The 27,291-nt window shown below is 34.6% G+C and overlaps 6 protein-coding genes across 15 annotated transcripts in view; 4 read left to right on the top strand and 2 right to left on the bottom strand.

Annotated features, from left to right (window-relative positions):
- Nucleotides 1–6,477, bottom strand: part of LOC122569772 (Kruppel-like factor 2) — a 44,924-nt gene extending 38,447 nt beyond the window's left edge. For 2 of the 4 annotated variants that reach the window (XM_043731342.1, XM_043731343.1), the window contains exon 1: nucleotides 2,800–6,467. In XM_043731342.1, coding sequence (XP_043587277.1) covers nucleotides 2,800–3,090 — 291 coding nt within the window. In that variant the 5' untranslated portion in view covers nucleotides 3,091–6,467. Of the gene's footprint in view, nucleotides 1–2,799 lie in introns of all 4 variants that reach the window. The other 2 variants (XM_043731344.1, XM_043731346.1) reach the window with 2 other exon arrangements.
- A 4,149-nt stretch (nucleotides 6,478–10,626) lies between these two features.
- On the bottom strand, nucleotides 10,627–15,125 carry LOC122569468. Of its 3 annotated transcripts, none has more exons than XM_043730555.1 (6): nucleotides 14,904–15,125; nucleotides 11,842–11,972; nucleotides 11,420–11,670; nucleotides 11,199–11,329; nucleotides 10,988–11,129; nucleotides 10,627–10,841 (listed from the first exon to the last, which is right to left on the bottom strand). In XM_043730555.1, exons 2-6 carry the CDS (start codon nucleotides 11,893–11,895, stop codon nucleotides 10,727–10,729), a joined length of 693 nt encoding a protein of 230 aa, XP_043586490.1. In that variant the 5' UTR covers nucleotides 11,896–11,972; nucleotides 14,904–15,125; the 3' UTR covers nucleotides 10,627–10,726. The 3 variants fall into 3 exon arrangements, with proteins under 3 accessions (XP_043586490.1, XP_043586489.1, XP_043586488.1); XM_043730554.1 differs by having other exon boundaries at nucleotides 11,842–11,908; XM_043730553.1 differs by lacking the exon at nucleotides 14,904–15,125 and adding an exon at nucleotides 11,986–12,157 and having other exon boundaries at nucleotides 11,842–11,908.
- On the top strand, nucleotides 12,468–14,897 carry LOC122569469. Its single transcript, XM_043730556.1, has 3 exons — nucleotides 12,468–14,169; nucleotides 14,270–14,347; nucleotides 14,543–14,897. The coding sequence occupies exons 1-3, from the start codon at nucleotides 13,718–13,720 to the stop codon at nucleotides 14,598–14,600; spliced, it is 588 nt and encodes a 195-aa protein (XP_043586491.1). The 5' UTR covers nucleotides 12,468–13,717; the 3' UTR covers nucleotides 14,601–14,897.
- A 35-nt stretch (nucleotides 15,126–15,160) lies between the features above and the next one.
- LOC122569457 (twinkle protein, mitochondrial) lies at nucleotides 15,161–19,879 on the top strand. 5 transcript variants are annotated; one of them, XM_043730532.1, is made up of 8 exons: nucleotides 15,162–15,427; nucleotides 15,534–16,246; nucleotides 16,323–16,555; nucleotides 16,623–17,307; nucleotides 17,390–17,634; nucleotides 17,708–17,808; nucleotides 17,877–18,096; nucleotides 18,167–19,879. In XM_043730532.1, exons 2-8 carry the CDS (start codon nucleotides 16,009–16,011, stop codon nucleotides 18,281–18,283), a joined length of 1,839 nt encoding a protein of 612 aa, XP_043586467.1. In that variant the 5' UTR covers nucleotides 15,162–15,427; nucleotides 15,534–16,008; the 3' UTR covers nucleotides 18,284–19,879. The 5 variants fall into 5 exon arrangements, with proteins under 5 accessions (XP_043586468.1, XP_043586467.1, XP_043586471.1 ...); XM_043730536.1 differs by having other exon boundaries at nucleotides 15,163–15,981; nucleotides 16,129–16,246; XM_043730535.1 differs by having other exon boundaries at nucleotides 15,163–15,981; nucleotides 16,089–16,246.
- Nucleotides 19,538–23,176, top strand: LOC122569459 (glycosyltransferase 25 family member). The gene is made up of 10 exons (XM_043730540.1): nucleotides 19,538–20,068; nucleotides 20,586–20,814; nucleotides 20,959–21,301; nucleotides 21,388–21,507; nucleotides 21,579–21,768; nucleotides 21,921–21,995; nucleotides 22,076–22,133; nucleotides 22,216–22,343; nucleotides 22,439–22,642; nucleotides 22,750–23,176. The coding sequence occupies exons 1-10, from the start codon at nucleotides 19,881–19,883 to the stop codon at nucleotides 22,922–22,924; spliced, it is 1,710 nt and encodes a 569-aa protein (XP_043586475.1). The 5' UTR covers nucleotides 19,538–19,880; the 3' UTR covers nucleotides 22,925–23,176.
- A 132-nt stretch (nucleotides 23,177–23,308) lies between these two features.
- On the top strand, nucleotides 23,309–27,228 carry LOC122569462 (actin-related protein 3). Its single transcript, XM_043730544.1, has 6 exons — nucleotides 23,309–24,858; nucleotides 25,235–25,415; nucleotides 25,504–25,818; nucleotides 25,913–26,227; nucleotides 26,319–26,537; nucleotides 26,615–27,228. The coding sequence occupies exons 1-6, from the start codon at nucleotides 24,815–24,817 to the stop codon at nucleotides 26,792–26,794; spliced, it is 1,254 nt and encodes a 417-aa protein (XP_043586479.1). The 5' UTR covers nucleotides 23,309–24,814; the 3' UTR covers nucleotides 26,795–27,228.
- The last annotated feature ends 63 nt before the right edge of the window (nucleotides 27,229–27,291 follow it).

The following is a 27,291-nucleotide window of genomic DNA, read 5'->3' as shown; positions in this document are numbered from 1 at the left end:
GAACGGACGTGCAGCTTACGATTCGTGGTGTATGCGTTCGAATGTATTATGGTAACTCGCGAACAATAACTCTTCCTCCACTCTCGGCGTTTAATGGCCGTCCATCTATTTAACGTGAAGGAAGAGGAAGTGACTGATGGGTAGATAGGTCGAGCGTTTTGTAACTAATTTCGCGAGTAAATTGTCCGTAACATTGGTTTGGTGCAGTTCAAACGTAACTAAATATAACGACGACGAATCGAGGTTGCCAAACGGAGGAAGCCAATGTTCCTGACAATGCGTAAATCTCGGCGATCCAACGATCGAAACGCGACTGCCCCCATAACCAGAGGATAATGCCCCTTTCCTTCTGGCTGGCTGTTTCTCGCTAATTATACGCGGAAATAAAAAGAAACGCGGCAAGAGAGGCGTTTGTTAGGGAAAAAAGAAAAACTTTTCTCATCCGACCGTAGTCCTTTGTAGATACATCTAACGCATAAGACGCGAGTAACCGCACGGCCACCCACTCGCGCATTCGTCCGCGATTCGCCGTGACTCACTGCGAGCTGCGAACTGCGAACTACCAGTGGAAGAGAACAGAGCGACTCGACGCTCGTCCGATACCTACTCGCGGTTCGCGATACGTCCGATATCGGAATACGCGTTTCCCTCTTCCTCTGTTTATTTTCGAACGTGTCCCGACATTCGACCGTGTTTCTATAAATCTTTTCCACGGTAGATATGTGTCATGATTGGGCGACGTGCGAGCAAAGTACGTAGCCTACGAAAAATAATAACGCAGACACGTTGAAGCGTACGATCGGTGAAGGATTGGAACTTCCGTAACCGCCCACGTGTACACGAGTGAAAAAGTACAAGCGAACGAACAATCGGTTCGGTAACGTTAAACGCGTGAGAGAGTTTCCCTTCGAGCAAACACGATCGTCCACATACTACATTTTAGCTGGAGTTGAGCGATCTTCGAGCCTAATGTTAATTGCGTTTGTTTTCTACTCAAACATCGAGCAAAATAATCGCTGGAACGATAATCATACGCAGAACTGAAACGAAGGGCGGTGAACCGTGGAAATGGTTCGTCCGGTGCTCGTCGTCGGGATGCCCTTTCTGCCTGACCACGATAATCGTGGATTTCCGTCCGCTTATTATCTTACGCGCGTCACAATACGTTTAGATTGCGTTCCGGTGATGGCTAATTAGAAACGTACAGTCACCCATTCTCTGCACCCGCGACTTTTTGCTCTTTACCACGCTCCGGTCGTTTTTATAGTTTCTTTCCTCCTTGTTTTCTCTGTCTCTGTTTCGAGATCGAACCGTACAATCCGAAGAATATGTACGATACTGATACGTAGAGGTTGCCGATCAGCGGATATGCGGCAGACCGACCTGCGCACGATCGACGAACGATTGGTTGGTGCAAATTTCGCTTACCAAAACTTGGTATCGATAACGGTACGAAGAACCGGTTTCCTACTGTAGCCAGAACGCGTGTCTATTCTCGTCGTCGCGTAGAAAAAGTGAGGAACGTTTGGCGCTGGAAAGTCAGTCGAAAAAACTGACTTGCTTCCGATCGGTCCCTTCGTCCCTCTTCTCTACGACCGAAAAGAAAAAGCTCCCGAATTTTAATTAGCTTCGTATAGCCTTATTATAGTCTTATTCGAACGGCAAACAGCATCGACGAACCGTTTCGAAACTAAATCGCCAAATGGTGCAACCCGACCCAGACTCGACCGTCGTTTGTCATTTTATTCTTCGATCGCTCGAATTCCTTTGCCTTGGAAGGTGGACGTTACGTTGGAAACGTAAGTAACGCGCAGCTGGAACGTCGCTGAAAACGTCTGCTCGTTTGCCGAGAATCTGTACGCGGTACGAACAAGCGAGAACGGTTTGCGATCGAACCGCGTCGAATCGAATGGAATCGAATCTAGGCAGGCCGAGCCAATCCCAACGTAGAAATTAATGAGATAGACTAATTCGCGAAACAAGTCGAACCGTAGGTTTATGTAAATAGAGCAGTGAGACGAAGGTCGAAGCAAAGAGTCGGGGAGGGAGCACTCGTACAGTCATCGAGTTCGTCGGTAAGGTGGAAAGGCGTGCGACGCGTGTCCCAGACGGACGGCGTATCAAAGGATATTTGCCCTGTCAACAACGCGCGCGGCTTTATGTGGAAACACCGCTCTGCGTCTAAAAGGGAAAAACGATTACTCGGGCCAAGATAATAGTAATGGCCGTTATTACTTTGCTCTATTATTTTACGATCTAACGCTGGCTCGGAATCGATACGCTATCTCGTACTCCTTCTCCGACACGATCGATCTGCAAACACGCGTCCACGTATTCTTTTACGAGGCAACGCAGCCTGGCGTTCGGTGAAACACGGCGAAAAAACCGTATTCCACGAAAATATACGATCGCGGTATCCTCATCGCCACAGTCACATCGCGATGTTGCTTTCTTCGTTAATCACGGGCGAGATCAATTCCGCGAGATTCGTCCTCGTTTGTTGGCAGTTTTTAACAACGAACGGTTACGATCGTCGCGAGTCGGTCATCGATACCATGACTCATCGTCTCGATGAGATAAGGATCGTTAAGCCCTGCGTTTCTTTCAAACGATCGACGAAATAGATCCAGGGAAGAAGAGCTACGAAGCGAATTGTAAACGACGCGGGTGATCGAGTAAGAAGCTAGAAAATGATAAAATTGCGAGCCGCGTGGCGATGAAAGCAAAGCATAGCAAAGCGAAGCCAAGGGAAGGAACGAAAAGGAAAGGAAAGGAGAGGGGAAAAAATGATCGTCTCACCTGCATCTGCAACCAGGAGTAATCGATATAGGTGGTGGTGGTGGTGGTGGCGGCGGCAGCGGTGACAGCACCAACGACGTTCGAAGCGGAGGAGATCTGCTGCCAGTTATCCTGACCGGTACAACCGAGTACCGGCAATCCGTCGGGTTGACCCCGATCCGGTACTATCTGATCGGCATATTGATAGGGTGGTTGAATCGTCGGCTGTCCGCCGGAAGGCAAACTCGCTGGATGAGGGTGCTGGGCCCCCGAGCCGGCACTGGCGGGCAAGCAGCACACGCTCACGTCCATTCGTGGTGGCGGAGAATCGTAGAAACGTTTCTGCTCCGGCTCTGACTCTAATTCTGACTCTGACTCCGATTCTGACTCTGACTCCGATTCTGACTCTGACTCTGACTCTGACTTCGAGACTCTGACTCAAGCTTCGTCTCTTCCTGTGACTTTGGCTCCGACTCTGGTCCTGATTCTGGTTCCAGACTGTGTCTGTTCCCGAACTGGCGACCTACCGAGGTTTAACCATCCACCTCGTGATCAACGTCCTTTTTCCACTTCTTATTCGTTCTTTCGCTTCCGACAAACACCAACTATTGTCACGCTACGCTTCCCTCGCTATCAGCTGATTTTCCTTTCTTTCTCTTGAAGACAACGACGTTGATTATTCGATGCCCTCGACACTATACCGAATCAACCAACCTTTCGCCCTGACGATCGCGCGGCTTTGCGCCCTGATTCGATCCAACATAGAGAGGAACAACCACGGGAACAAACCGTCGTGTATGCGCCGGTCAAACGCCTTGTTTCTTTCCTTTGTGCTGATTCCTCGCGTCCGATAACGAACAGCCGATCAACGAAACGTTGCGGCTCGCTCTTCTCGTTTATCCCGCAACGTTGCGATTTTTCGACAGAGTTGCTCGTCAGACGTCGTCGACGATGCTTGGAAACTTTTGAAATGCGTTAGCGTAGTTAACCTTGCGTCTTCCTCCTGGACGATCATGCTCCGCGATTAATCTCGGATCGTCTTTCGGTTCACCCTCGATCGCTATACACGCGTGAATCGCGTCTATTCCTACGAAATGCAAACGCAACTCGCACCGCTATTCGAGTCGCATCGGTTCTACATCGAAAACGATCATCCGTTTCTCACCTCTGTCGCGAATCCAAAAGTTAGACGATCGTTTCGAGTAATCACACGCAACGTCATTTTTCGCGGTACTCTTGGCGAGATCGTGTCCAGTCTATCGTGTTTATCGATCAACGTCGACTTCAACGTTCCCAAAGAATCATCTCCTTCGTCTTTGTAACCTTTTTTAATTAAAGACAGCGAAGGTATTAATCTTATTTGATTTGAAAGTAGAGAGCAAAAGCGGCGCGTTCCAGCAGCAACGAGTAATCGTGTCGAGTTGTCCAAAGGAATTCCATGTTTTCGCCGATTATTTCCTTCGAATTAACTAAACGCAACTAATCCCACTTGCTTTCTTTCTCTTCCTTCTCGTTTCTCCGGTCGTAGGTACGGCCTGACCTTTCGTTCTGCTATCGTGTGGACTATGTTGACGAATCGATTCGGCTCGAGTTTCCACAGTTTGCTATATAATATCGCATCATGCTCTCCGAAAGAAACTCAAACAAAAACGACGACGACCTGCCGCTGCTTTTTCCAACGTTAAAGTACAGCGGCAGGTTTCGCGACGACAGCAAAACATCGAACGGCAGTGCACTCGTGGTTCCTCCACTAACTCTCGCTAATATTCTTACGATCGTTCGCCGTTACGTGTTCACGCTGAAACATCGATCAACACCAGCCAGTTGTCTTTTCCTTTTCCTTTTCAATCGAAATACACCAAAATTTGACGTCACAGTCACAATTACGGTTACAGTCACGGTCCCGGTCCCGGTCCCGCTCTCGGTCACGGTCACCATACATCAACAGCCGAATCGATCACCCAGGGGTGTCTTCTCACTTTTCGATTTTCCCTTGCTTCCTTCTCAAACCACCTTTTCTCCGTCTTAGTTTTCCGATTCTTCTTATCGCTGTGACAGCGACACACTCGATCGTTGGTCAAAATTTGAGGAACGTACGATGAACGATCGGACGACAGCGTTGCACGAAACGATAAATAGAGCATCGACGTTGCGAATCGATCGGGCAACGCTCGTAGAGTAAATTTCTACGCTGCTTGTCCCGCGAACCAATCGACTAGCAGAAACTATCGGAGAATTTGCCTCGTGAAAAATTTCACGGTCCACCGTAAAATCACTGAAATCAAGCGATTTGATACGAAAGAGTCGACGCAAACCGTGAGCAAACAGAACGTTGACGAGTCGATCACGGATTATCGACAAGAACGGTCCGATACGGTCGCGCCTTATCAGAAGCACCGTCGACGCATGACAGCCAGCCGCTCGTAGTAAGGGTATGCGCGAACCGCGCAGAAGGAACAGGAAGAGGTGGAGAATGCGATAGAATAGGAGAGGGAAAATCAGCAGGAGGAGGAAATGGAGGTGGAGATGAAGCTGGAGGTGGTAGTAGCGGAGGTGGTGATGGTGGTGGAAATGGTGGAGGTGACGGAAGTGGTGGTAACAACGAAGGTGGTGGTAGTGGTGGCGACGGCGCAGTCGGGGAAGGAGAAAACAGTGAAATGGAGGAATCGAAGGTCGAGCTATGCAATCACCGGAAGGTAGAGGGTAATCTCGAAATGGAACAGTAGGTACCTAGTAGCTTCTAAACTATCCGTGTCGAACTTTTCAAAGGAAACGCAACGACGACCGCGTCGACGGTGCGGCGTAATAAAACACGCATAAACATGTGTAAACAACGTTCCCTGTTCGGAACGGTACGCATACCCTTCGGTTAATACGAATACAGGGTGCTCTCTCTTCGAGTAATATCTCTCTTTGCTCGTGCAATTACAAGAAAAAAGAACGCTAACGTTGAAAGAGGCTGAGAATGAGAATAGGAAAGTCGTAGAATATCGCTGAATGAAACGATCACGGAAGATGCGAATGATAACGAGAAAGATAACGAGAGACCGGGAAACGACGATAACAGCATCAAGAGTGGCAACCTGTAACGCGGCAGAGTGGTACCAGTGGTGGTGGAGGTGGTGGTGACGCGATGGTGGGTGGTGGTAGCAACAGTAACAACGATGACAACGGAAGGAAGAACAATGGCAGCGGGCAAGACAATGAGCAATGGTTGCGAGACACTAGCGGTGTAACGGATATAATGGTAGCGATGGTTCCAGCAGGCCGGGGGATAACAACAGAGGTGGAGAAAAGTTTGTAATAGCGAGGAAGGTGAGGGTGGCGAACGCAACTGGTGCTCGTGACGCGATCGTGGTGCACCCGTAGCGTTGCATACGCGCATGCGCGGATGCGTGTCGTCAAGGCAACGGTTCCGGAGTAACTGCCCGGTGAACGCAGCCCTCCACAGTCCACAGACCATGCTCCTGGCTCTCTCCTCCTCTCGCTCACGCTCTCTATCTCTACCCCACCCCGCTCCGGCACCAACGTCGCTCGATCTCTGTTTTCCTCGTCAACTCGCTCGCTCGCTCGTTTTCCCTGTTTCTTTACCCTCGTATCAACCTCTCTGCCTTTTGCTTATGACTGGCTCACGCCCAAAGCGCGACTGATCCCAGCTGTCTAGCTTAGCTCACTGACTCTCTACACTCTACATCCTTACACGTAACCGCCCTCTTTGCTGTTTCGCGTTTTCTCTCATTCTTCGGTTTGCGCAAAAAATCGCGCGCGCTCTCGTTCCCCGTGTCACCTTGATCGAACGGCACGATTTATTACCAAGAAGTAGCGGAAAACTTCTACTTTCAACGATTTTGATAATCCTTATCTCGGCGACGACGCGTCGAGACGTTTGATTATGATATATATATATATATATATACATATCATATATATAGTATTCTGGTAATATACGAAACGAGACGATTTGATATCGTGACGCTTGTATTTAATCGTCGGTACCTATATAAATTCTGATTCTTCAGCCTGATTCTTCGTCAAGGATCTCCGTGTCTTGTTCGGACGCGACTTCGATTTCAAAGTTGGGACAATGCTAGGTCTTTAAGTCGACGCGGATACATGACAAAGAAATTGTTCTTTTATTTGTTCGAGTCCCGTTGCGCTGGTAGTCGCGCGATCCTTCGTCGTCTCCATCTCCTTCTCTCGATCTTCCTCGTTAGAGAACGGGAACGGCCATAGCCATTCCGCCAACGCTCGTCTGACGTCATCGTATTACGACTACTAACGTGTCTCGACGCGACGCGTCGTGTCTCGTCTCTACGTCGTCTTTCGTGTATTATCCGTCGCCCGTAAATACACGGATAATAGATAATCTCTGCCAAACACCATCTCTGCAGAAAATACATATGATTACGAGTCTGATGAATTTCACAACGAACAAAGATGAGAAACGTTCTTTTCCTATCGACCGGCCTGATCCATTCGTTTCTTGGAGAAAAGAATATCTATGTACCGACATTTTCGGCAATAAAAAGTATCGATTGGTTGGGGGTAATGAAGAAAAATGTCGTATGTTCGACCGGTAAACTTGCAACTCCATTGATTTTGATGAAGAGGACAAGGCGAGATATGTCTGTAGGTGATACTTATATGCAACAACAGGCATCTCGAATCTCTCCCCTCCCACGGAACCAGAGATTCCCTTTCTCTTTAGATTGTGAAACGATTTTCTATCGTGGCGCTTTAGCTTTGCGGATTTATTATATATGCAACGGGTTACGCAAATTACGACAAAGTGCAAATATTTCACATGACCTGCACCTGCATGACTCCCCTTTCTACGCGCGATCATTTAAACCGAGCAGACACGTGAATCACAACCGGGAACCGCGTCTCCTCTGTATAATTCCTTCGTTTTTAAGTCACAACAACTAGGTAATGTACGAACATTCGAACATTCGGTTCGGCTCAACCAACGTGCGACAAAATCTTACCAAATGAAATTTCTCCTTGCTTTTTTTTCAATAATGTCTGCGTTATTTCTCTTGTATATAATACGTATATGTCAGCGCTCTGTGTATATGTATTCTTGTTAATCGCAAATTAACTTCCATCCCGTTGTTCGTGTTTCATCCCGTTCTTCCTTCTTTCTCCGGTCCTCGGCGAATTATTTATACACTAGTTGGTGAAACGCGTGAACTCTACACGAAACGAACAAGTAAATAGATCGCAGATATGTAACTATAAATATGTAACTATAAATAAAGAAATATGTTTCGATGACCTTTCCATGATCTTTCTATTCTATTCAATTGCTGCGATCTTCCAACATATCGTAACGATTCACGGCCATCGTTACATGAGTCTGGTATAGTTTTGTCGAAGACAAACTAGCGAGATCCTGTCGAAATAGCTGTTGAAAACGACAAAGTATTTGAGTAAGTGAGTATGTAAATACGTGTATACTTGCTTACGGAGTAAGAAATGTGGCAGCAGGAGAAAAGAAAATATGGTAGGACGAAGGAACGAGCGAGTCGAGAGTCGGGAGTCAAGGGTCAGTCCGCAGGATCATGGAAGCAGCTACATACTACGTATATTTATACATGTAAGTATGTACATATACATACAGCTAGAATTCGTATTGCATCACAGACAAGACCCCCTACTATCAGGAGTATCAGGACGGAAGCGACGCTACTTATGAATGGGAGTACTCGCCCATTGGTCGCCTTCGATAGCCAATGGCTGGCTGTACGCGCGGCCCTCTTTGCGCGATTCCCCGTGGATTTCTGCAACTTCTCGGTCAGATTAACGCGTATCAAGCGACTACCGATAAACGTTTCGATTCATTGACCCTCACCTATAATGTCTTACGATTTATATCGAAATCTCGAAAGACGATTTTTCTTATTTCCTTGAACAAATATTTTCCACATTTCTTCGAAAAAACATCTTTCTTTTCTTTCCGATTATCGTATCTGCTGAGACGCTCAATGACAACGTTATCCATTATCGCGCGATCATGTATTTAGCTTCTGGTAATTAACTGTGTCCTTACCGCTAGAAAAATAGCAGTTAGTTATCGTAATATAATCGCTTTATTCCCTATTGTTTGCATCCAGTATTGCAAGCTATAAATCTACGCTGTTTCTTATGGTAAATGTAATTAATTAACGTAAATAATGTATGACAAAAAGATCTGATACAATTATCTATATTCTGCCATTTAGTTTTTACCATGTATTAAAGATTTCCCATCGGGTGCTTAACCTCTTGCGAACAAATGAAAAGATCCTAATTTTAGCGACAAATTTTTAAGTCGAATAACCCTCCAACATTATAGATCGAATATATTTAAAAATGTATCATTTTTTCTTCAACTTCATAACGCAAATATATTGCCACTTATAAACCGTACATATGAGAAAGAATTAGTACTAACAGTAAGGATAAAGACGAGATTTCAATTCGTTTATTTGATCGGTGGTTCATTGTTCCTCTGATAGAGTACATATATTACTATTATATGTAATAATCAGCTATATTCTATGCGTTTCACAATAAGAAGGGATAAATATCGTAAATTCGATAATCACTTTACTGTTGTTCGTTTCTGCAACTATGCTGATCATATTGAAATTGCCGATCATATTATGACCGTCAAATGATTTCATACTAAATAGTTAAATTAGTTCTTGTACTTATCTTTCGTCTTATTTATATCTATTGTCTCGATATGCAAAAGCAACCTACAAAATTTCCAGCTACAGGCGTGGAAAGCGTGATATCCATACTTTATGTCAGGTAATGTTATATTATATATATGTATACTGAATATATTATATATAGGAATAATATTGCTTTATATATTATTATATAATTATATATATATATACACATAAAGCAATATTATTCCTAAATTCCCATGCATTATATTTACCTTAGTCAAACTCATCGTATGTGTTCAATGATCGTCTTCTGGCATAAAAGAACAACAAACATGTTTTACCTACATTTATCGGGATAATCTAAATACAATTCATCATCCGTTACTTATTCTCTTTAATTTCTTTATGCTGTCGGGAAAGATGAAGTTTGATAATAGAACAGAAAGCTATAAGTGAATGACAGGTAGTACATGTATAATATGTACATAATATATGTATGTGTACATTCAAGTGTCAGAATATCGTTCTCTTCCGGACCGTAAATATTGCGATCTTTTAAGCTAAACCTCATAACAAATGAATAATTCTAGCTCGAAATATGAACGTGTTAAAATTAAAATATTCATATATGCATATATATATTTTTATATATATATATATGCAATACGCTCACAGAGGTATTAATACACTATAATGGAAAGGAAAAGAACTTAAGCATGCAGGAAAGTGTAAATGTGATAGGTTTGGTGTCAGTCATCGTCGATAAAAAAAGTAGTAACATCACGGACAAAAGACTAGTAAATATTGTATCAAATCCAGCAAAGTTAAATGTAAAGAAAGATATCAGCAATAATTTACCAAAGAGATAAGAAAATCATCACGAAATTGTATTGTTGCGGTCTCCAGAAATGCGCATGAAACACTTTTTTACTTTCATTAAATTAAGTACATACTTATATTTATACATAGTACTTTTCACATAATATCATATTTCAAGTATATTTCTATAGCAAATACTATCACATTTTGAGCTTGCAATGTCTTACTCGATTCTCTATATAATCGCTCCACATTGTTTTAATAAATTGTAAGTATTTATTTCAATCCTATACATCACTTTTTAATACCCAAAAAAGGAAAGCATGCATGATATATTTAAAATATTAGCATTCTAAGAATTTCAACATTTATAATTTTATTGCTATCTTTATTACTATCAAAATTTCTTATTATGCGACAATTGCCAATAACCATATGTATTCGAAAATACGCTCCAATTCTTGGCTTCAATTCCACGTTTCTTTTTCATCGAATTCTGTTTCAGGAACTGCTGATTTTTGTGGAAGCCTCGTCTGTTGCCTTCGAACTGGCTCTCTCCTTGCATTATTTGTGGCGAAATAACTGTAAACGAAATTATATTCCATAAAATAAAACAGTTATTTTTTTATAAAATTGAAGAGAAGTTTATGCATATAGAACCTAAATTTAATGGCTACAAACAAAGAAAGTTTATTTTTCTACAGAATTGCCAAAAAATTAATTTATACTTTTGAATATCACTATACTGGTTCTTCATTTGTTGTTCTCTGTGCTGCATCCATAAGTCATCATATGTGACACGCTTCTTTCCTTGTTGCTCATTTGTTGACTCTTCTTGTGAATTACCACTTATATCATCGAATTCATTTGCTTGAAACATAATTCATAAATTTAATTTAGCCACCGAAATATTATCAATTATTTCCTTAACAAACTTACGATAGCTCTCAAATTGGGTATCAATATTATCCCAGACTGGTTCTTCTTCCTGTAAATTATCAGTGGAAGATACAAGATATTTACTCTGCTGTTCTTGTCGATTAACATTATCAGCATGGTGTAATTGCCTCCTAAATATAATTTATATAACTAGTTTTACTGACCCATTATGAAAAGCCAATATATTATATAATTCTACACAAAACAAAAAAAGGCAACACCTTGTAAATGGTTCCACGGTACCAAATGCTTTTTGATAACATTTTGGTGTATAAAGTAGTTTTCCAACTAAGGACATTGTTACACCTATAACAGCTGTTGCAATAGGTTTTAGCATCCCTTGTGTCTTAGGAATCAGCATATGTGTCGCTGCTGCAGATATAATTCCATAAGGAAGTGCAGCGTTATATAAAGCATCTATTCTCATACAATCTCGAAAAATTCGCAATGATTCTGGTGTGGCATTAGGAATCTACAATTTATAAGTAAATATTTATCCTGATTTTATATAAAAATTATTAAATTTCTCCTAATACAATGTAATCTTATCATAAATATTATTTTTAAATAGCAACTAGAAATACAGAATAATGATAAGGTATAATGATTAATAGCTATGTAATATTTAAACTCAAGTACTTACCAATTCTTGCAATATTTTTAAATCTTCCTTCTCGTTTCGTCTAGACATTGTCATAACTTATGCCGAACTACGTATCATTAATAAAATTAATAAATTATTTGTATACTTTCCGTATAACCTAACTGAAGAGTCTAAAAATCATACCTATTTAAATGAGTAACTAGGGAAAAGCTTTCATATATTATGTTAACATTAATGACTGATCGTCTGTCCAACAATAGTTGATACTATTTAATACAATAAGATAACAATAGACTACTTTCAAACACCATTCCTTATATACAGTTCTGTTTAACTGCATGGGTAATATTTTTCCGGCAAATTAAGCACAACGTGCTTACACCATTTTAGTTTATCATAAGTAGCGGGTAATTTTAAATGATACTCTACCAAATTCACTAAACGAACACAACAATGTGATGTTTAGAGGAAATATGTATGGAAATGGATTTAAATTATAATAACTGCTTACTAATATCAGAAAGGCATTAGTGTTAGACTAGAGATAAGAAGGCGATTAGTGCAATAAAGAGCTGTAAAGAAAGCTGAAAGTTCGTCCAAAGCCGAGAGGCACGGACTAAATAAAAATAATAATAATAATAATAATAATACTAATATCAGAAAGGAAATTTCCTTTAATAAAATTTCCTGTAATAAAGAAAATTTCCGCTAATATCTATATATATACCTAATTCTAAATTCTTTATTTAACTTGTTTATCTAATAATTGTCAGTTTTTATATTTTCTTTATCTATGGCAAGTTAACTGATTAGTTTAATAATGTCAAATCTGAAAAATAAACACTTAATAAAAATAATTATGTACATGAACATTTAGTTATTTCATTAACAGTCATGATTCTTTTTGTAATATATTTATTTTTATTGCTTCTATTTTAAAAATATGTAATTTGTTAGAAAATTCAAACATAATCAAGATGCAGAAATGTAATTTGAAATCTGTATATCGATTTTTTCTTCTATGATAGAAAGAATTACAAAGATATCTGGAATATTACTTTGTATTTTATATAAAGCATTTACTAAATGTGATATTTTTAAATCAAATGTCTTTGATTATTTTTTATTTATTTATTTCGGCCTCGCCGGCTGTGAAATGGACTTGGTTTATATTATACTAATTCGCGCATTCCACATTCCACTTATTCCTACAACACCTCCGCCTTCTTTCTTTCGATAAAATTTTCTTTTTCTTTTTGTCTCTTCTACTCTAAGTAGAAATTCATCCCATTTTCTAATTAAATATTTTGATATATTTCTAAAAGCAAAGAACAGCTAAATATATTTTTTAAATGCTAAATGATGTTACCACATAATGAGTACACATTTATCATCATTTATATCTGTATATGAATAAATCTCAATATTAAAAAATTGAGTCTACAATGAAATAAATATTAGAAATTCTACTTTAATTTTATACTTTATTATTTTTGAACACATTTATTTCTTTGACAATTCAAATATGTATCTATAATATGCACTGCATAAAGCACTTTATTTACATCCAAGTGTTAATTTAATAAGTATGGAAACTTACATTACATTGCAACTTGCTATAAGAATATTCCATATGCTCTGTTCTATTCACATACAATAAATATTCGTTTAATATAATTATGAATGTAAAAATAATTTTTTTTATAATATATGTTAAAAAGATAATATATTGAATTAATATTAAAAATTAATAACTAAATGATAATATAATTGCTAAAAATATATTTTTCATCATTCACACAAGAAATCCATAACTTTTATAGAAACTACATTTTTAAATATTTAATTAGATTATTATAATTGGTTATTTGTGTATAAATTTTTCTTATAGTCTATCCTGTAAAGTAATATTTTTATGATTTTATTTAAATTGACCCTTGTTTTCCATTTATTTTCAAATGCACAAATACTAAATATCTGTTATATTCCATGTACATACATATATATGGTTCAAGTACATGATTTATCAGGAATTTTGTCTTACAAATTTTCCATTCTTACTTATGAACAAGATGAAAATATATATCATGACGTATCTTGTAGTCATAACTTTAGTAGAGGGGGTGGTGCTAACAAGACTTTAACATTCACTATAAAAGTTCTTGCTCGAGATACGAAGGTGCTGTTGAAAATGTTGTGTAACAGTGAAACTGATCGAGGCTCTAAAACTTCTCAAATATTGTACTTATCATTGTTTTTATTTTGTATATCTGTACAGTTAACGTCATGTATGTCTGATACAAGTTATAATGCAACAACTACTATGTTAACGAATAATACATCAAATAATTCAGTTGGTGATGACTTGTAAGAATATTTTATGTATAATATTAAAAATTCTTTGCGTGTACTTATACTTATTTATTTAATTTTTACTTATTCTCTTTCTTTTATTCTTATACCACAGATATGTCATAAAAGCAATGGTATATGAAATTGGTATATTAACAGATGCGGATAATGCAACTAACGATACCACTGAAAGGTAATATCAAAATGAATACCAGTAGTTCTTAATCTTCAAAGGTCTGAATTAACACTTTAAACCTTGAAAAATGATACAAAACAAGATTATCCTGTTATATTAATTTTAAATTTAATGCTATATATCATACATTAACTCTTCTTTTTATTTAACCTACAAAGAACATGCATTTATATTATTTTGTTTTATTCATAGGCAAGAAGTCGAACTCTCATTTTATAACTCTCCTATCGAGGACAATGGATCACCATAGAAGGATATTATCTATCATTGATATAAGTTATCTATTGTTATCTATTGTTCATGTATTTTAAAAGTTTAAACTGACATTATATCAACATTTGAATGAAATTTATATCAAAAAATGTAATTGTTGTAGGAAAATTTAATTATTAATAAAGTTTTACTTTAATATATGTAATGAAGTATAATAATAAATATAAAATATAAAAATAAATACTTTTAAGAAGATTACATTTTAATTGTAATTGATTTCACATGTAACATATTTTTCTTTGTGTGATTTAGTATAGGATATTTGAAAGGAAATTAATACCTTAATTCATAAATGTAAAACAAACTTTCTCCTCTTATACATCATAGAATTCTATACACCGTTTCGCGCATTTCATTGTAATATACAATTTAATGTTAAAGAAATACAATAACCTTTTACATTCCTAATAGTATATTCAATAAAACAATATTCTACCACAAAATAAAGTATGTATAAGAAATACACTCTTTGTAATTAGCTAAATATGGTTTAGAATTATTTAAGAATGAAAAGAAGGCACAAATGTACGCACGCGCAGAAACACACCTCCCCACATACGCACGCGCACGCACAACAAGAAACTAAAGTATTTCAAATATCAAACTAAGTATTTCAGATATTAACACGTAATGCATATCCTAATACGAGTTGTAGCAAAGGGTAGAAAAAATGTATACATATATATGCATATATATTTAAATACATTTTCCTGTTGATGATCATCATACAATGATAAACAAAAATATAACAATCATAAACATAGTTGTCAGATCTTATGTTATCTGAACTGAGACAAATTAAAGGTTTTGTTACATCCTTTATGAATTCAAACAATGATTTTATACATATTTTATACATATATGCAGTATTCAATCCTTTTTCATAGACATTTCGTTATTTGCCCATTAGATGTCTCTGCATGCTTCAGTAAGCACGTGTATTGCACATTGTCTTTAAATAAACAACAAATTCATAAATGTATACAATTTTACGTATACGAGAGCATATATAATCATTAAAAAATCAAATACAGATAGAAAGTTAAATAAATCAAAAAATATTAATGTAAAAATATGCTAATGTAATATTTAGAAAATATTAAATATTTTATATTTCACTCTCTCTTATAATCAGAGTTTAAATCTATATTATTCAAATGATAAGGAAATTTCATACATTTTTTACAATCAAAATTTCAAGTTATAAATTTTTATTAATATTGACAATTACATAAAATAATTTGTATGATTAATCTTGTTCTTGACAAATATAAATTATAAATTTTATGCACAAATGGATATAATACAAAAAGCAACTAGCTGATATAAGTTTTACTTCCTATTTGGAGAAATACTTAGTAAGTAGTTAGTTTTGTATATTTAAAATGTTTAAGTTATTGTGTACTTGTGTTAGAAAAACACAATGTATTAAATATTACAATAAGCAGCATTTACATATAAACAGTGGAGACTCTTTATTGAATATGTCTGTATCACATTTAAAGCACTTTCTCAAGCAACAATGTACAAATATTATAGAAGGATACACATGCATTATAACAGACTGTCCTATATGTAGCAATACAAAAAGAAAGTCAAAGCTTTATGTAAATAAAACAACAGGTATGTGAATTTTAAAGTTATGAAACTAATTTTGTGGTAAAATTCCAAGTAAGTAGTTAAACAATTTTTATCATAGGTCTTTTTATGTGTGACAAGTGTAAATGTACGGGTTCTTGGGATATATTGGAGAGATTTTTATCAATACAAAAGTCAGATGAAAGGCTCAATGAATTCAATATGTTAAAAGATAGATGTTGTGTGAAAGAAAATTTTCAACAGATTTGGAAAAATATGACAGATGATTGCCAAAGCATTAAAGATTTATCTGCTGAAGAATATAAAACTGTTCTCGACAATTTTTTATTTCCTGTAATAAAATAAAATAAATTATGAAATATTCCTAGTTATAACGATATTTTAAATAACTTTTTTGTAGGACATTTCACAAGAAGCCCTGTCTCAGCTAAAGTGTTTCTACAACAAGACCAGCAATGTATTATATTTACCATTAGTAGGTCTAAACAATTCTATAGTTGGATATAAATTACTTTCAACCAATCCACAAAAGGAAGAAACAGTTCCTGCCTCTGGTGTTAGTGGATGTATAGAGTACAAACAATACCATAGTAAAAATGACAATAGTGCTGTAGTTGTAGGAACGATAGATGATATGCTATCTTTAATATCAAAGAAATCTACAAGTTTCATTATATGTCTCCCATATAATTTAAGGAATCTACCTCAACAATTATTACCATACATGGAATCTTTTAAAAAATTAATTTTATGGTTTGGGAATGATGAAATAAGTTGGTATACTGCTAAACAGTTTGCAAAAAAATTTAATGAAAAGCGATGTTATTTCATTAGACCAACAGAGTCACAACCTCGACCAAAATTGGCTGCCAAAATGAATTATAATCTCAACAATATTCTTCAAAATGCTCAACCTCTATGGCACAAAAGTATAATTACCTTTCAAGATCTTAAAGAAGAAATTTTAAGTGATTTGCAAAACAATGATAAAGTACAAGGAGTAAAATGGAAGCGATATCCAACTTTAAATCGTATATTGAAAGGTCATAGAAGAGGTGAATTCACTGTATTAACTGGTCCAACTGGTAATACATGTATAATGTAATATTTATAAATCCAATCTTTACTGTAATATTTTTGTATAAGTGAATATTTTGTCCCTATCAGGATGTGGTAAGACAACCTTTATGAGCGAATATTCCTTAGATTTGGCAATGCAAGGTGTTAATACTTTATGGGGCAGTTTCGAAATAAGAAATGCACGATTAGCAAGAACAATGCTACAACAAATGGCAGGAGTACCTTTAGATGAAAACCTCGAAAATTTTGATTCATATGCAAATGCGTTTGAAAAATTACCGATTTATTTTATGACATTTCATGGCCAACAAAACATCAAAGTAGTAATGGATGTGAGTATAAATATAATTGTACAAATTGATTTTCTTTATCCAAATTGGAAATTACGATATTTTTTTATTATAGGCAGTTGAACATGCAACATACATACACGACATAGCCCACGTCGTAATTGATAACGTTCAGTTTATGATGGGAACAAGTAGTGATTCAAAATACATGGATAGGTATTATAGAATAACATCCATGTAAGACATGTTTTTCATTTATTTAAAATAATAAGGTTGTACTCTAGGTTTTGGAAACAAGATGAAATAATAGCGAAATTTAGAAACTTTGCTACCATGTACAATTGTCATGTAACCATGATAATACATCCGCGAAAAGAACGTTCCGACGAAGAATTAACAACTTCATCGATTTTTGGGAGTGCAAAAGCAAGTCAAGAGGCAGATAACGTTCTTATTATTCAAGATAATAGACTCACCAGTCTTCGAGGCAAAAAATATTTGCAAGTATGTATATAAAAGCAAAATATGTATAACAAAGAAAATTAATTATCTAAAGGTGTACATATATTTGTAGATAGCTAAAAATAGATATAGCGGTGATTTAGGTATTATGATATTAGATTTTGATAAATCAAAGCTTAGTTATACATCAAGATTAAAAGGTAAGGAGAAAAGTAATGAAAAAAAGTAATGAAGAAAGTAATGAAAAAGAAAATATCTGTTAACAAAGGGAACAGTAAATGAAGATTATTTTGGAAGATGTTTTTGTGTATATGTTTATCAAACATCGGCGCTTCATTTAGTATGTCCGTTAAAAATGTTTTTATTATTTTTAATTATATAGCAAAATTATTAAAGAGAAAATTGTGGGTCAGAAATAATCTCTACTGCAAATAAGTTTCTGGGGTTATATAAAAAATATCTCTCTCTCAATCTTTTGTTTACGATATATACGTGAATGTTGCAATTAAAATTTTAGATCAGATTAATGTTTGCCATCATCATATCATATCGATATGAATGAAAAATCTAGAGAAAGACAAGAGAAAGATAGTGGTATAAAAATTAGTTATCGCACGAATTGGTAAACTTGTAAAAAAGCTACTTCCTCTTCGATATTGATGATTTTGAAATATGTTATAGAAATCAACATTTTTAACAACTTTCTCCTATTTTTCTTTTTTCGGCCTTAATTTCCGAGATATTCGCAAAATACTGCTGATATCACTATAGTGTATTTCTACCTATAGTTGTACGTCTGTGGCAGTGTATGCGCCAGTTAGGTTGCCGGCCACTGACTGCTTATATTATATGTAAGTCGGGCGAACTTAAAGGCCCCGTGCACGATTGCATATAGGAGGCTGCAAGAAATGTCTGTTACAATTCAATTAAATATGAATATCATCAATGTATTGGGTTTGGGTTTATGTTAATTTTTTTTTTTCAATCCGGCCGCCTGATGGCAATGCTTGCATTAAATAATAAGTTAATTAAAAGAATAGAAGGTGATTGAATAATTGATATTATTTTACGAAAAGAATAATTGTTATTGTTTCGCGCAAGCGTTGCCGATCGTCACGATGAAAAAATTAACCCAAAACCAAACCAAATACATTGATGATATTCATTCTTAATTAAGTTATAAGTTATAATAAACATTTCTTGCAATCTCGCATATGACATTGTCACGGGGCCTTTAAGCTTGCCGGATCCTCGTTTATAAACAAAAGATAAGCGGCCGGCAGCCGGCAACCGGCAATCTAACTGGCGCATACACTGCCACAGGCGCATAACTATAGGCAGAAATACACTATAGTGATATCGGAAGTATTTTGCAAATATCTCGGAAACTAAAGCCGACCACCGGTTATATGTATAGAAAAAAATTGTTCAAAATGTTGAGCTTTACAACATATTTAAAAATCATCGGATCGAAGTAGATTTTCTACAAATTCTCCCACAAATTAATTTGTACATACTTTCTGTATTCCGACTTGTAAATTTAAAATATCGTGAACACGTCTAAGCAATTATATGTATTTGCTATGGTATCTGTCTTTCACGGATAATCGGATGTGTATAAAAATACAGCATCTCACTGCTTTGCCGACTACATGTTTTTCACGTGGGTACATGTGGGTAGTAAAATTATATCAGAAGAGATGAACTAATCTAATGAATAACATGGTGAAGACAACGCTTTTAGGAACTGTATCTTTTATTGTATATATTATCGTGAATAACTAAACAATCAAAGGTAGAAGATATTAATAAATTTCGAAACGGAGATGAAATTAGTGAATTTGTTTCGTGTTACCTTAGTATGTTTTATCGTGTTTATTGATATTTCTGGGCAAAATTTAAAAAATCCGACAGTTTTAATAACAATTTTAGTACGTAACAAAGCACATACATTACCATATTTCTTAACCTTCTTGGAACAACTGACTTACCCTAAAGAACGAATACATCTCTGGTAAGTACACATATATTCTAACCTTATTATTCCAGCAAAATTGTTAAACGACAATTGTAGAAATCATAATATATAATTACATACATAAGGGGAGTAGAATTATATTTTTGATTGACTAAATGAGCAAAACTGAAAGTAAATGCAATTTTTTACAATACCAAAACAGTAATAAAGAATAATTTTTAGTTTCACAAAGAAATAAATATATATTTATTATATTATCTTCGATTATAAAGCATTTCAGTTGGATCAAATTTTAAATTAGTGGGCAAATACTGCTTAATAACAATAGTGCGTTTGAATGTCATAAATATTTTTAATATCTTTTGATCACTTTATGTAAAATATGTTAATGCAGAAGGAATAATTGAAGTTGATACATACCGATATATCATATTTAAATTCTTTTAAATATTATAGATGGTTTACTTATTTAATATATATATATATATATATTTCTCAGTATTTTTGAATTATTTTTAAGCTGTAACAACTAAGATTACATACTTTGTTGAAGGATATGTAGTGATAATAATATTGATAACTCAATCGAAATATTATCAGTATGGATAAAAAATGAAAGGAGCAAGTATCATGGAATTGAAATAAATTTTGATGAAAAATCGAACGGATTCGAGGACGAAAATGAAATTGCCCATTGGTCACCACAAAGATTTTTACATGTGATAAATTTACGCGAAGAGGCACTTCATGCTGGAAGAAATATTTGGGCAGATTTCATTTGGGTAAAAACTCATTTTTTCATTTTTATTAAATTTTGATAAGGTTTTACAATTTTCAATTATTGAGTAACACTTTTAAAAAAATTATCTTTTTGATTGTCTAGTATGTCTCTCTCTCTCTCTCCCTCTCTTTATATTCAATTTTAGATGCTCGATGCAGATGTTTTTCTAACAAACCCGAATACTCTTAACGAATTAATCTTGAAAAACGAAACTGTAGTTGCCCCGTTATTGAAGTCTGATGGGTTATATAGCAATTTTTGGGCTGGAATGACCAGTGATTTCTACTATTTACGAACAGAAAAGTATGAACCTATCTTATTTCGGGAAATAAAAGGATGTTTCAACGTGCCTATGATTCATAGCGCCGTTCTTATAGATTTAAGAAAACATATTTCGGATCTTTTAACATATGATCCAAAAAATTTGAATCAGTACAGCGGTCCTATTGACGACATTATAACTTTTGCCGTCGGTGCTAATAATTCTGGTAAACTAATGCTTAAGTTTTTATAAAATTTTCCCATTTTTGGGCGTTTTCCATAAGTAATCTTTCCTTCCTCCTATTTATACTAGATATACCATTATTTATTTGTAACGATAATATTTATGGCTTCATCATGGTTCCGTTGGAAGAAGAAGAAACGGTTACTGAAGATCTACAAAGATTGACCAATATTAAGACAGAAATATTATGTAAGTTAAACCAATCGTGAAAAAGGAAACTGAATTATACCTTACATCGTGAAATTTTTATTTTTTCTCAGCCGACAATAATTACCTTCCATTGTCAATGCATCTCGAGCGATTTGTACAGTATCCTACCGAGGATACATTGCAAGTGGACAATATTTATATGATAAACCTTTTAAGAAGGCCAGAAAGACGCGAGCGAATGCACAAACTTTTTAAAGAACTTGGAATTCGAGTAGAAACACATGATGCTGTTGACGGTAGGTAAGTCGTGAACACGTTAGTAAATCTACATATTTGTATATCTCTTTCATTTTTATGTTAAAATATTCTTGTTAATAATAATTGAAAGTCGTCGGTTTTCAATACCATTATAAAATAACTTTATATTATAATTTACGCGTTTGTCTATTCAGGATATTAAATCAGTCTGTTCTTGAGAAATTGGGAATAGAGATAATGGCAGGATACACTGATCCTTATCATAATCGGTAAGTTACAATGAAAAATAAGGTATTAAAAATACCTTGAAACTAATACAAACAATTAATGATAAGAAAAATAATTATAGACCAATGACTATGGGTGAAATTGGTTGTTTTTTAAGCCATTACAATATCTGGAATAAGGTAATTGCACGCCAAATTTGTGTAATCAACTTATTAAATTAGTACGCTAAAATTATATTAAACAATTGGAAAATTATATTAGGTAATAGAAAATGGCTTTAAAAGTATTATTGTCTTAGAAGACGACGTTCGTTTTGAACCGTTCTTCCGTCAAAAAGTAAATTACATTTTAAGAGAATTAGAAGATCTTCAATTTGAGTGGGATTTGGTGTAAGTATTTAATATATAGAAAATCTCTTTAATACCAAACTTAACTATAAAATTTGATTTGATTAAATATGAAATTCTATTTTATTATATATTAGTTATCTGGGAAGAAAAAGATTAGCAGAAAATGCTGAATCTTGGATTGATGGATCAAAATATTTGGTACATGCTGGTTACAGTTACTGGACATTAGGATATATTTTATCTACAAGTGGTGCAAAGAAACTAATAGAAGCAATGCCGTTAAAACAATTATTACCCGTCGATGAATATCTTCCTATATTATCTGATGTTCATCCTAGGTAAAAGAAGGAGAACTTAATAAAATATTTTCTCATACTTCTTTGTTAAATAAGTTTTTTGTAATACTTCAATCGTATTTTACTATTATTATTCTTTCTATATATAGGGATGATTGGAAAGTACATTATACAAAACGAAATTTAATATTACTTTCCGCATATCCTTTATTAATTTATCCGACGCATTACACTGGTGAACAAGGATACATCAGCGATACAGAAAATTCTACGACTATATTTAACGACCAAAATATAAATAAATCGAAACGCGAAGATCTATGAATACCATAAACATTGCCATAAACAAATAGATATAAGAAATATTTAAGTAGCTTCTTCTGCTTTAGCAAAAGCATTTTTACTACATTGCATTTATACTACATTTGCATTTATACTACAAGAATATTCTTCGTGTAGAAAGTGATACATATAATATGAGATTCAAATAATATTTTGTATTTCTTTTTTATGTAATTTGCTTGTATTTATATATTGATACTACATATATGTTATAATACATAGTGTATATGTATATTCAGTGTATGTATTCACACACACATTTTCTTTTTTTACATCCAGTTCCTCTTTTTCCAGGAATAAATATTCTTCTTTATCTGCAATATTAAATAAGAATGGGCGATTCTTTCAATTGTATTACATTGCAATTTATCATTAATTGAATAAAATTATCATTATGTAACAATTAGCCATTCAATATAATCACTAATATTGAAAATATACATCTATCTAATATCTGTCTAAATAATCATCATGGATTTGGAGCCCATGATAAACATATGTACACACATTATATCATACATGTAAATATGCAAATTGCATAAACTCTATCCATTTGGAATATCTTTGTTGTTTCAAACAATAAGCAAAAATGTTTCTAATAAAGATTATAGAATTTCGAGGAATACTTAATATGATAATCGCGGTTTCTTGACAAATGGATGCATAGAGGAGACACGAAGGTTATTTTTGTCTTTTTGCATGGAATCATATATTTTTCAATATGTTAGTCAATCCATCTCAAAATGCAATCCATTAAAAAGTATTAATCTATCTCGAAAAACTATTAGTTTAGTAGATATTTTAATTTGTTATATTTAACACATGAGAGATAAAGAAACACATGAAAGCTAATAGTTTTTCAACATATGTAAATAGATTAGTAATTTTTTGTAGAAAACGCCAAGATCGGTCAATTAACGTATTAAAAAACATATGATTCCATTTAAAAAAAGAAAAATGACTTTTGACCTATATGCATCCACTTATTAAGAAAGCGCTAACTACCGTAATATTATGTATTCCTTTAAATCCTATATCTTTATATTTTTACGAACTGTTTGCAATAACGAAGATATTTCAGATAGACAAAATTCGTGGGCACATTGTATATACACGCATCAATATATCGTTTAAAATTTCTCTTGGGGTCAAGAGATGGAGTATGCAGAGGTTATTATTTTATCCAACGGAAAAGTCTTTCCGGAATTTCGTCATCTTCTTTTTTTTCATTTTCAAATTCTCTTTTTCCATTCTCATTCTCTCTTACTCGTACCATCACCACATAGTCATCCACTACAAGTCAGTTAACTATGTGTCCAAACCACAAGTTTGCTTTGACTTCGCTGCTAGTTCTTATGGATATCACCCGGTAATTCCTGCGTAGTTAAGCCCATTGGCGAATAAAGTTAATTATATATTACAATATGTAATAAATTCTTTAAAAAGACCGGTGCGCCCGCCGAGAATCGAATCCGGAACCTTTTGGTAGTAACCGGCTAGACTGCGTACTTCGATACCAGTTCGCCTTGGATCAATATATAATACATTATTTCGTTAAGTATACAAGATATTTTGTTAATTATAATATTCGATTGTTTTTAAAAAACAAATTTAAAACAAGATATATGTAATAAACTTTACGATAAAATCGGTTATTTGTAGATATTGTGATGATCTTCCCTATAAATTCCCATTTTTGACAGTCTATCAAAGAAAATTTCGCTCAATGAACACGCCGCTTAAAGTGCACTTCTGCTTTATCTGTAAAGCGAGGTGTGGTTAATTGGAACGGATGAGTGTTCAGTTTGTATTGTAGTGAAGATATTTTTCTTTCGAATAAAAGCAAAAACCGATCGAAACGAAAAGGACACAATGCTTGGTCGTCTACCTGCATGTGTAATCGATGTGGGTACGGGGTATGTAATTTAAAAAATCAATCTCAACTAAAATAAATGAGCCGAAGCGTGACTTGATGACACATGTCATTCCACGTATTAAATAAATTATACTAAAAAAATGTAATGTAATTAAGTATTCCTTTTTCTGTCTTATCAATTGATAGTTGTTGGAAACACAGCTACTAATATTCGTTATTTACATTCAATAATAACAAGCTATAAATTTACATTAGTAAAGCTACTATTTCTAACAAAATTTGAATTCAATATGTATGTACATATATAGTAGTTAATGAAACAAACATGTACTAGTAGTAGAGTAAATATATATTTTGTTTATTTATTCTATCAAAAAGAAAAAAATATTTTCTCATTATTATTTGTAACTTTACAGATATACAAAGCTAGGATTTGCAGGCAATAAGGAACCTCAGCTTATAATTCCTTCTGCAATTGCTATTAAAGAAACTGCAAAGGTTGGAGATAATAATGCCAGAAGGGTTACTAAAGGAGTCGAAGATTTGGATGCTTATATTGGAGATGAAGCTTTTGAAGCTACTGGTTATTCTGTGAAAGTATGTAGATACATCAGTATGCGGTTATATTTTTATTGAAATACATATTTTCCAAATTATCTTATAATTTACGCTCAATTTTGTTTAGTATCCAGTTAGACATGGATTAGTGGAAGATTGGGATTTAATGGAAAAATTCCTACAGCAATGTATTTTCAAATATCTTAGGGCAGAACCTGAAGATCATTACTTTTTACTCACAGAACCACCATTAAATACTCCAGAGAATCGGGAATATACAGCAGAGATAATGTTTGAATCATTTAATGTGCCAGGTCTTTATATTGCTGTTCAAGCAGTATTAGCATTAGCTGCCTCTTGGACAGCTAAAACAATAGAGGATAGGACATTAACGGGTGTTGTTGTCGATAGTGGAGATGGCGTAACTCACGTAATACCAGTGGTATGTGTAAAAGGAGAAGGATATAAAATTATAAAATGAACATACAGCATAGATTGTAACCTGTTGCAATTAACAAATTTATTTTGTCATTTAGGCAGAAGGTTTTGTTATAGGAAGTTGTATAAAGCATATTCCTATTGCCGGTCGTGATATTACATATTTCATTCAAAGCTTGTTACGAGAACGTGAAATTGGAATTCCACCTGAACAATCATTAGAAACAGCTAAAGCAATAAAAGAAAAGTATTGCTATATATGTCCCGATATTTCAAAAGAATTTGCTAAATACGATAGTGATCCTACTAAAATAAAAAAATATGAAGGTGTCAATAGTATTACAAAGCAACCATTTGTAGTAGATGTTGGATATGAAAGGTTTCTTGGACCAGAGATATTCTTTCATCCTGAGGTATGTCCATTTAAATTTAAGCATATAAATTCAGTTATAAACCATGAATGGTTTGTTACATGCACATTTTATTTTATTATCACATTTTTAGTTCTCTAATCCAGATTTCACAACACCATTAAGCGAAATCGTAGATGATGTAATTCAAAATTGTCCAATAGACGTTAGAAGACCATTATATAGTAATATTGTATTATCGGGTGGTTCTACGATGTTCAAGGACTTTGGTAGACGATTACAACGCGATATAAAACGAATTGTCGATGCACGTCTCAAACTTAGCGAAACATTAAGTGGAAGTCTCATTACGGTAATATGTATTTTTATATATTTCAATATGAAAAAAGAAGAAGAGTAATCTAATATTTATGTTTAATTTTACTTTAGCCAAAACCTATAGATGTTCATGTTATATCGCATCACAAACAACGTTGGGCAGTATGGTACGGAGGCGCGTTATTAGCTAGTGATCCAGAATTTTATACAGTTTGTCATACCAAAAAAGCTTATCAAGAATATGGACCTGGAATTTGTCGTTATAATCCCGTATTCCATAGTATGGTATAAAATAAATAAGAATACAAGTGGCATTAAAAGGAATTACATTATTATGGACCAATGGTCCCTCTGAATGCTAAATGATCTATCAACAATTTGATGAATTTCTAATTTTTTATCTTAAATGATGATGTATTTGATTAGATGGAATGGATGTTTTTATTACACAATTGCTAACTGAAATAATTATAGAGGAACGCCCAGTACTGCACTAGTAAACGCACACAAAAAAGTTTTTATGCTCATTAATTATTACAATAATATATGACGATATTTATATGTAATAAAGATACAGGGAAAATCTCTCAAAAAGATGAAGGTAACACTGCATTAGAAACAATGACTAGGAATAGTTAATAAAAATGATAATACAAGATAATTGTATAGATCTGTACATAACATAAGACAATTTGAAAATAATAATTCTTTTTTAATGAATTACATTCACAGAGTATATACTTTACATTATCCTATATATAATGAGCTCATATATCAACAAAATATAA

The sequence above is a fragment of the Bombus pyrosoma genome, linkage group LG7, assembly GCF_014825855.1.
Source record: "Bombus pyrosoma isolate SC7728 linkage group LG7, ASM1482585v1, whole genome shotgun sequence".
In the NCBI taxonomy this organism is placed as follows: Eukaryota; Metazoa; Arthropoda; class Insecta; order Hymenoptera; family Apidae; genus Bombus; species Bombus pyrosoma.
The sequence above is the reverse complement of the archived record's forward strand: the minus strand, read 5'-3'. Positions and strand labels throughout refer to the sequence as shown.

Excerpts from the sequence above, each read along its gene's own strand:
- LOC122569462 (XM_043730544.1), top strand. The coding sequence starts at position 24,815 with ATGCTTGGTCGTCTACCTGCATGTGTAATCGATGTGGGTACGGG. Across the intron at positions 25,416-25,503 it reads CTACTGGTTATTCTGTGAAA|TATCCAGTTAGACATGGATT; the intron begins GTATGTAGATAC and ends AATTTTGTTTAG. Across the intron at positions 26,228-26,318 it reads AGATATTCTTTCATCCTGAG|TTCTCTAATCCAGATTTCAC; the intron begins GTATGTCCATTT and ends TCACATTTTTAG.
- LOC122569468 (XM_043730555.1), bottom strand. The coding sequence starts at position 11,895 with ATGACAATGTCTAGACGAAACGAGAAGGAAGATTTAAAAATATTGCAA. Across the intron at positions 11,671-11,841 it reads TAAAAATATTGCAAGAATTG|ATTCCTAATGCCACACCAGA; the intron begins GTAAGTACTTGA and ends TATAAATTGTAG. Across the intron at positions 11,130-11,198 it reads TACCCAATTTGAGAGCTATC|CAAATGAATTCGATGATATA; the intron begins GTAAGTTTGTTA and ends TTATGTTTCAAG.
- LOC122569457 (XM_043730532.1), top strand. The coding sequence starts at position 16,009 with ATGTTTAAGTTATTGTGTACTTGTGTTAGAAAAACACAATGTATTAAA. Across the intron at positions 16,556-16,622 it reads TCGACAATTTTTTATTTCCT|GACATTTCACAAGAAGCCCT; the intron begins GTAATAAAATAA and ends ACTTTTTTGTAG. Across the intron at positions 18,097-18,166 it reads GAGGCAAAAAATATTTGCAA|ATAGCTAAAAATAGATATAG; the intron begins GTATGTATATAA and ends ATATATTTGTAG.
- LOC122569469 (XM_043730556.1), top strand. The coding sequence starts at position 13,718 with ATGATTTTATTTAAATTGACCCTTGTTTTCCATTTATTTTCAAATGCA. Across the intron at positions 14,170-14,269 it reads AATTCAGTTGGTGATGACTT|ATATGTCATAAAAGCAATGG; the intron begins GTAAGAATATTT and ends CTTATACCACAG. Across the intron at positions 14,348-14,542 it reads ACTAACGATACCACTGAAAG|GCAAGAAGTCGAACTCTCAT; the intron begins GTAATATCAAAA and ends TTTTATTCATAG.
- LOC122569459 (XM_043730540.1), top strand. The coding sequence starts at position 19,881 with ATGAAATTAGTGAATTTGTTTCGTGTTACCTTAGTATGTTTTATCGTG. Across the intron at positions 22,344-22,438 it reads CAATTTGAGTGGGATTTGGT|TTATCTGGGAAGAAAAAGAT; the intron begins GTAAGTATTTAA and ends ATTATATATTAG. Across the intron at positions 22,643-22,749 it reads TTATCTGATGTTCATCCTAG|GGATGATTGGAAAGTACATT; the intron begins GTAAAAGAAGGA and ends TTCTATATATAG.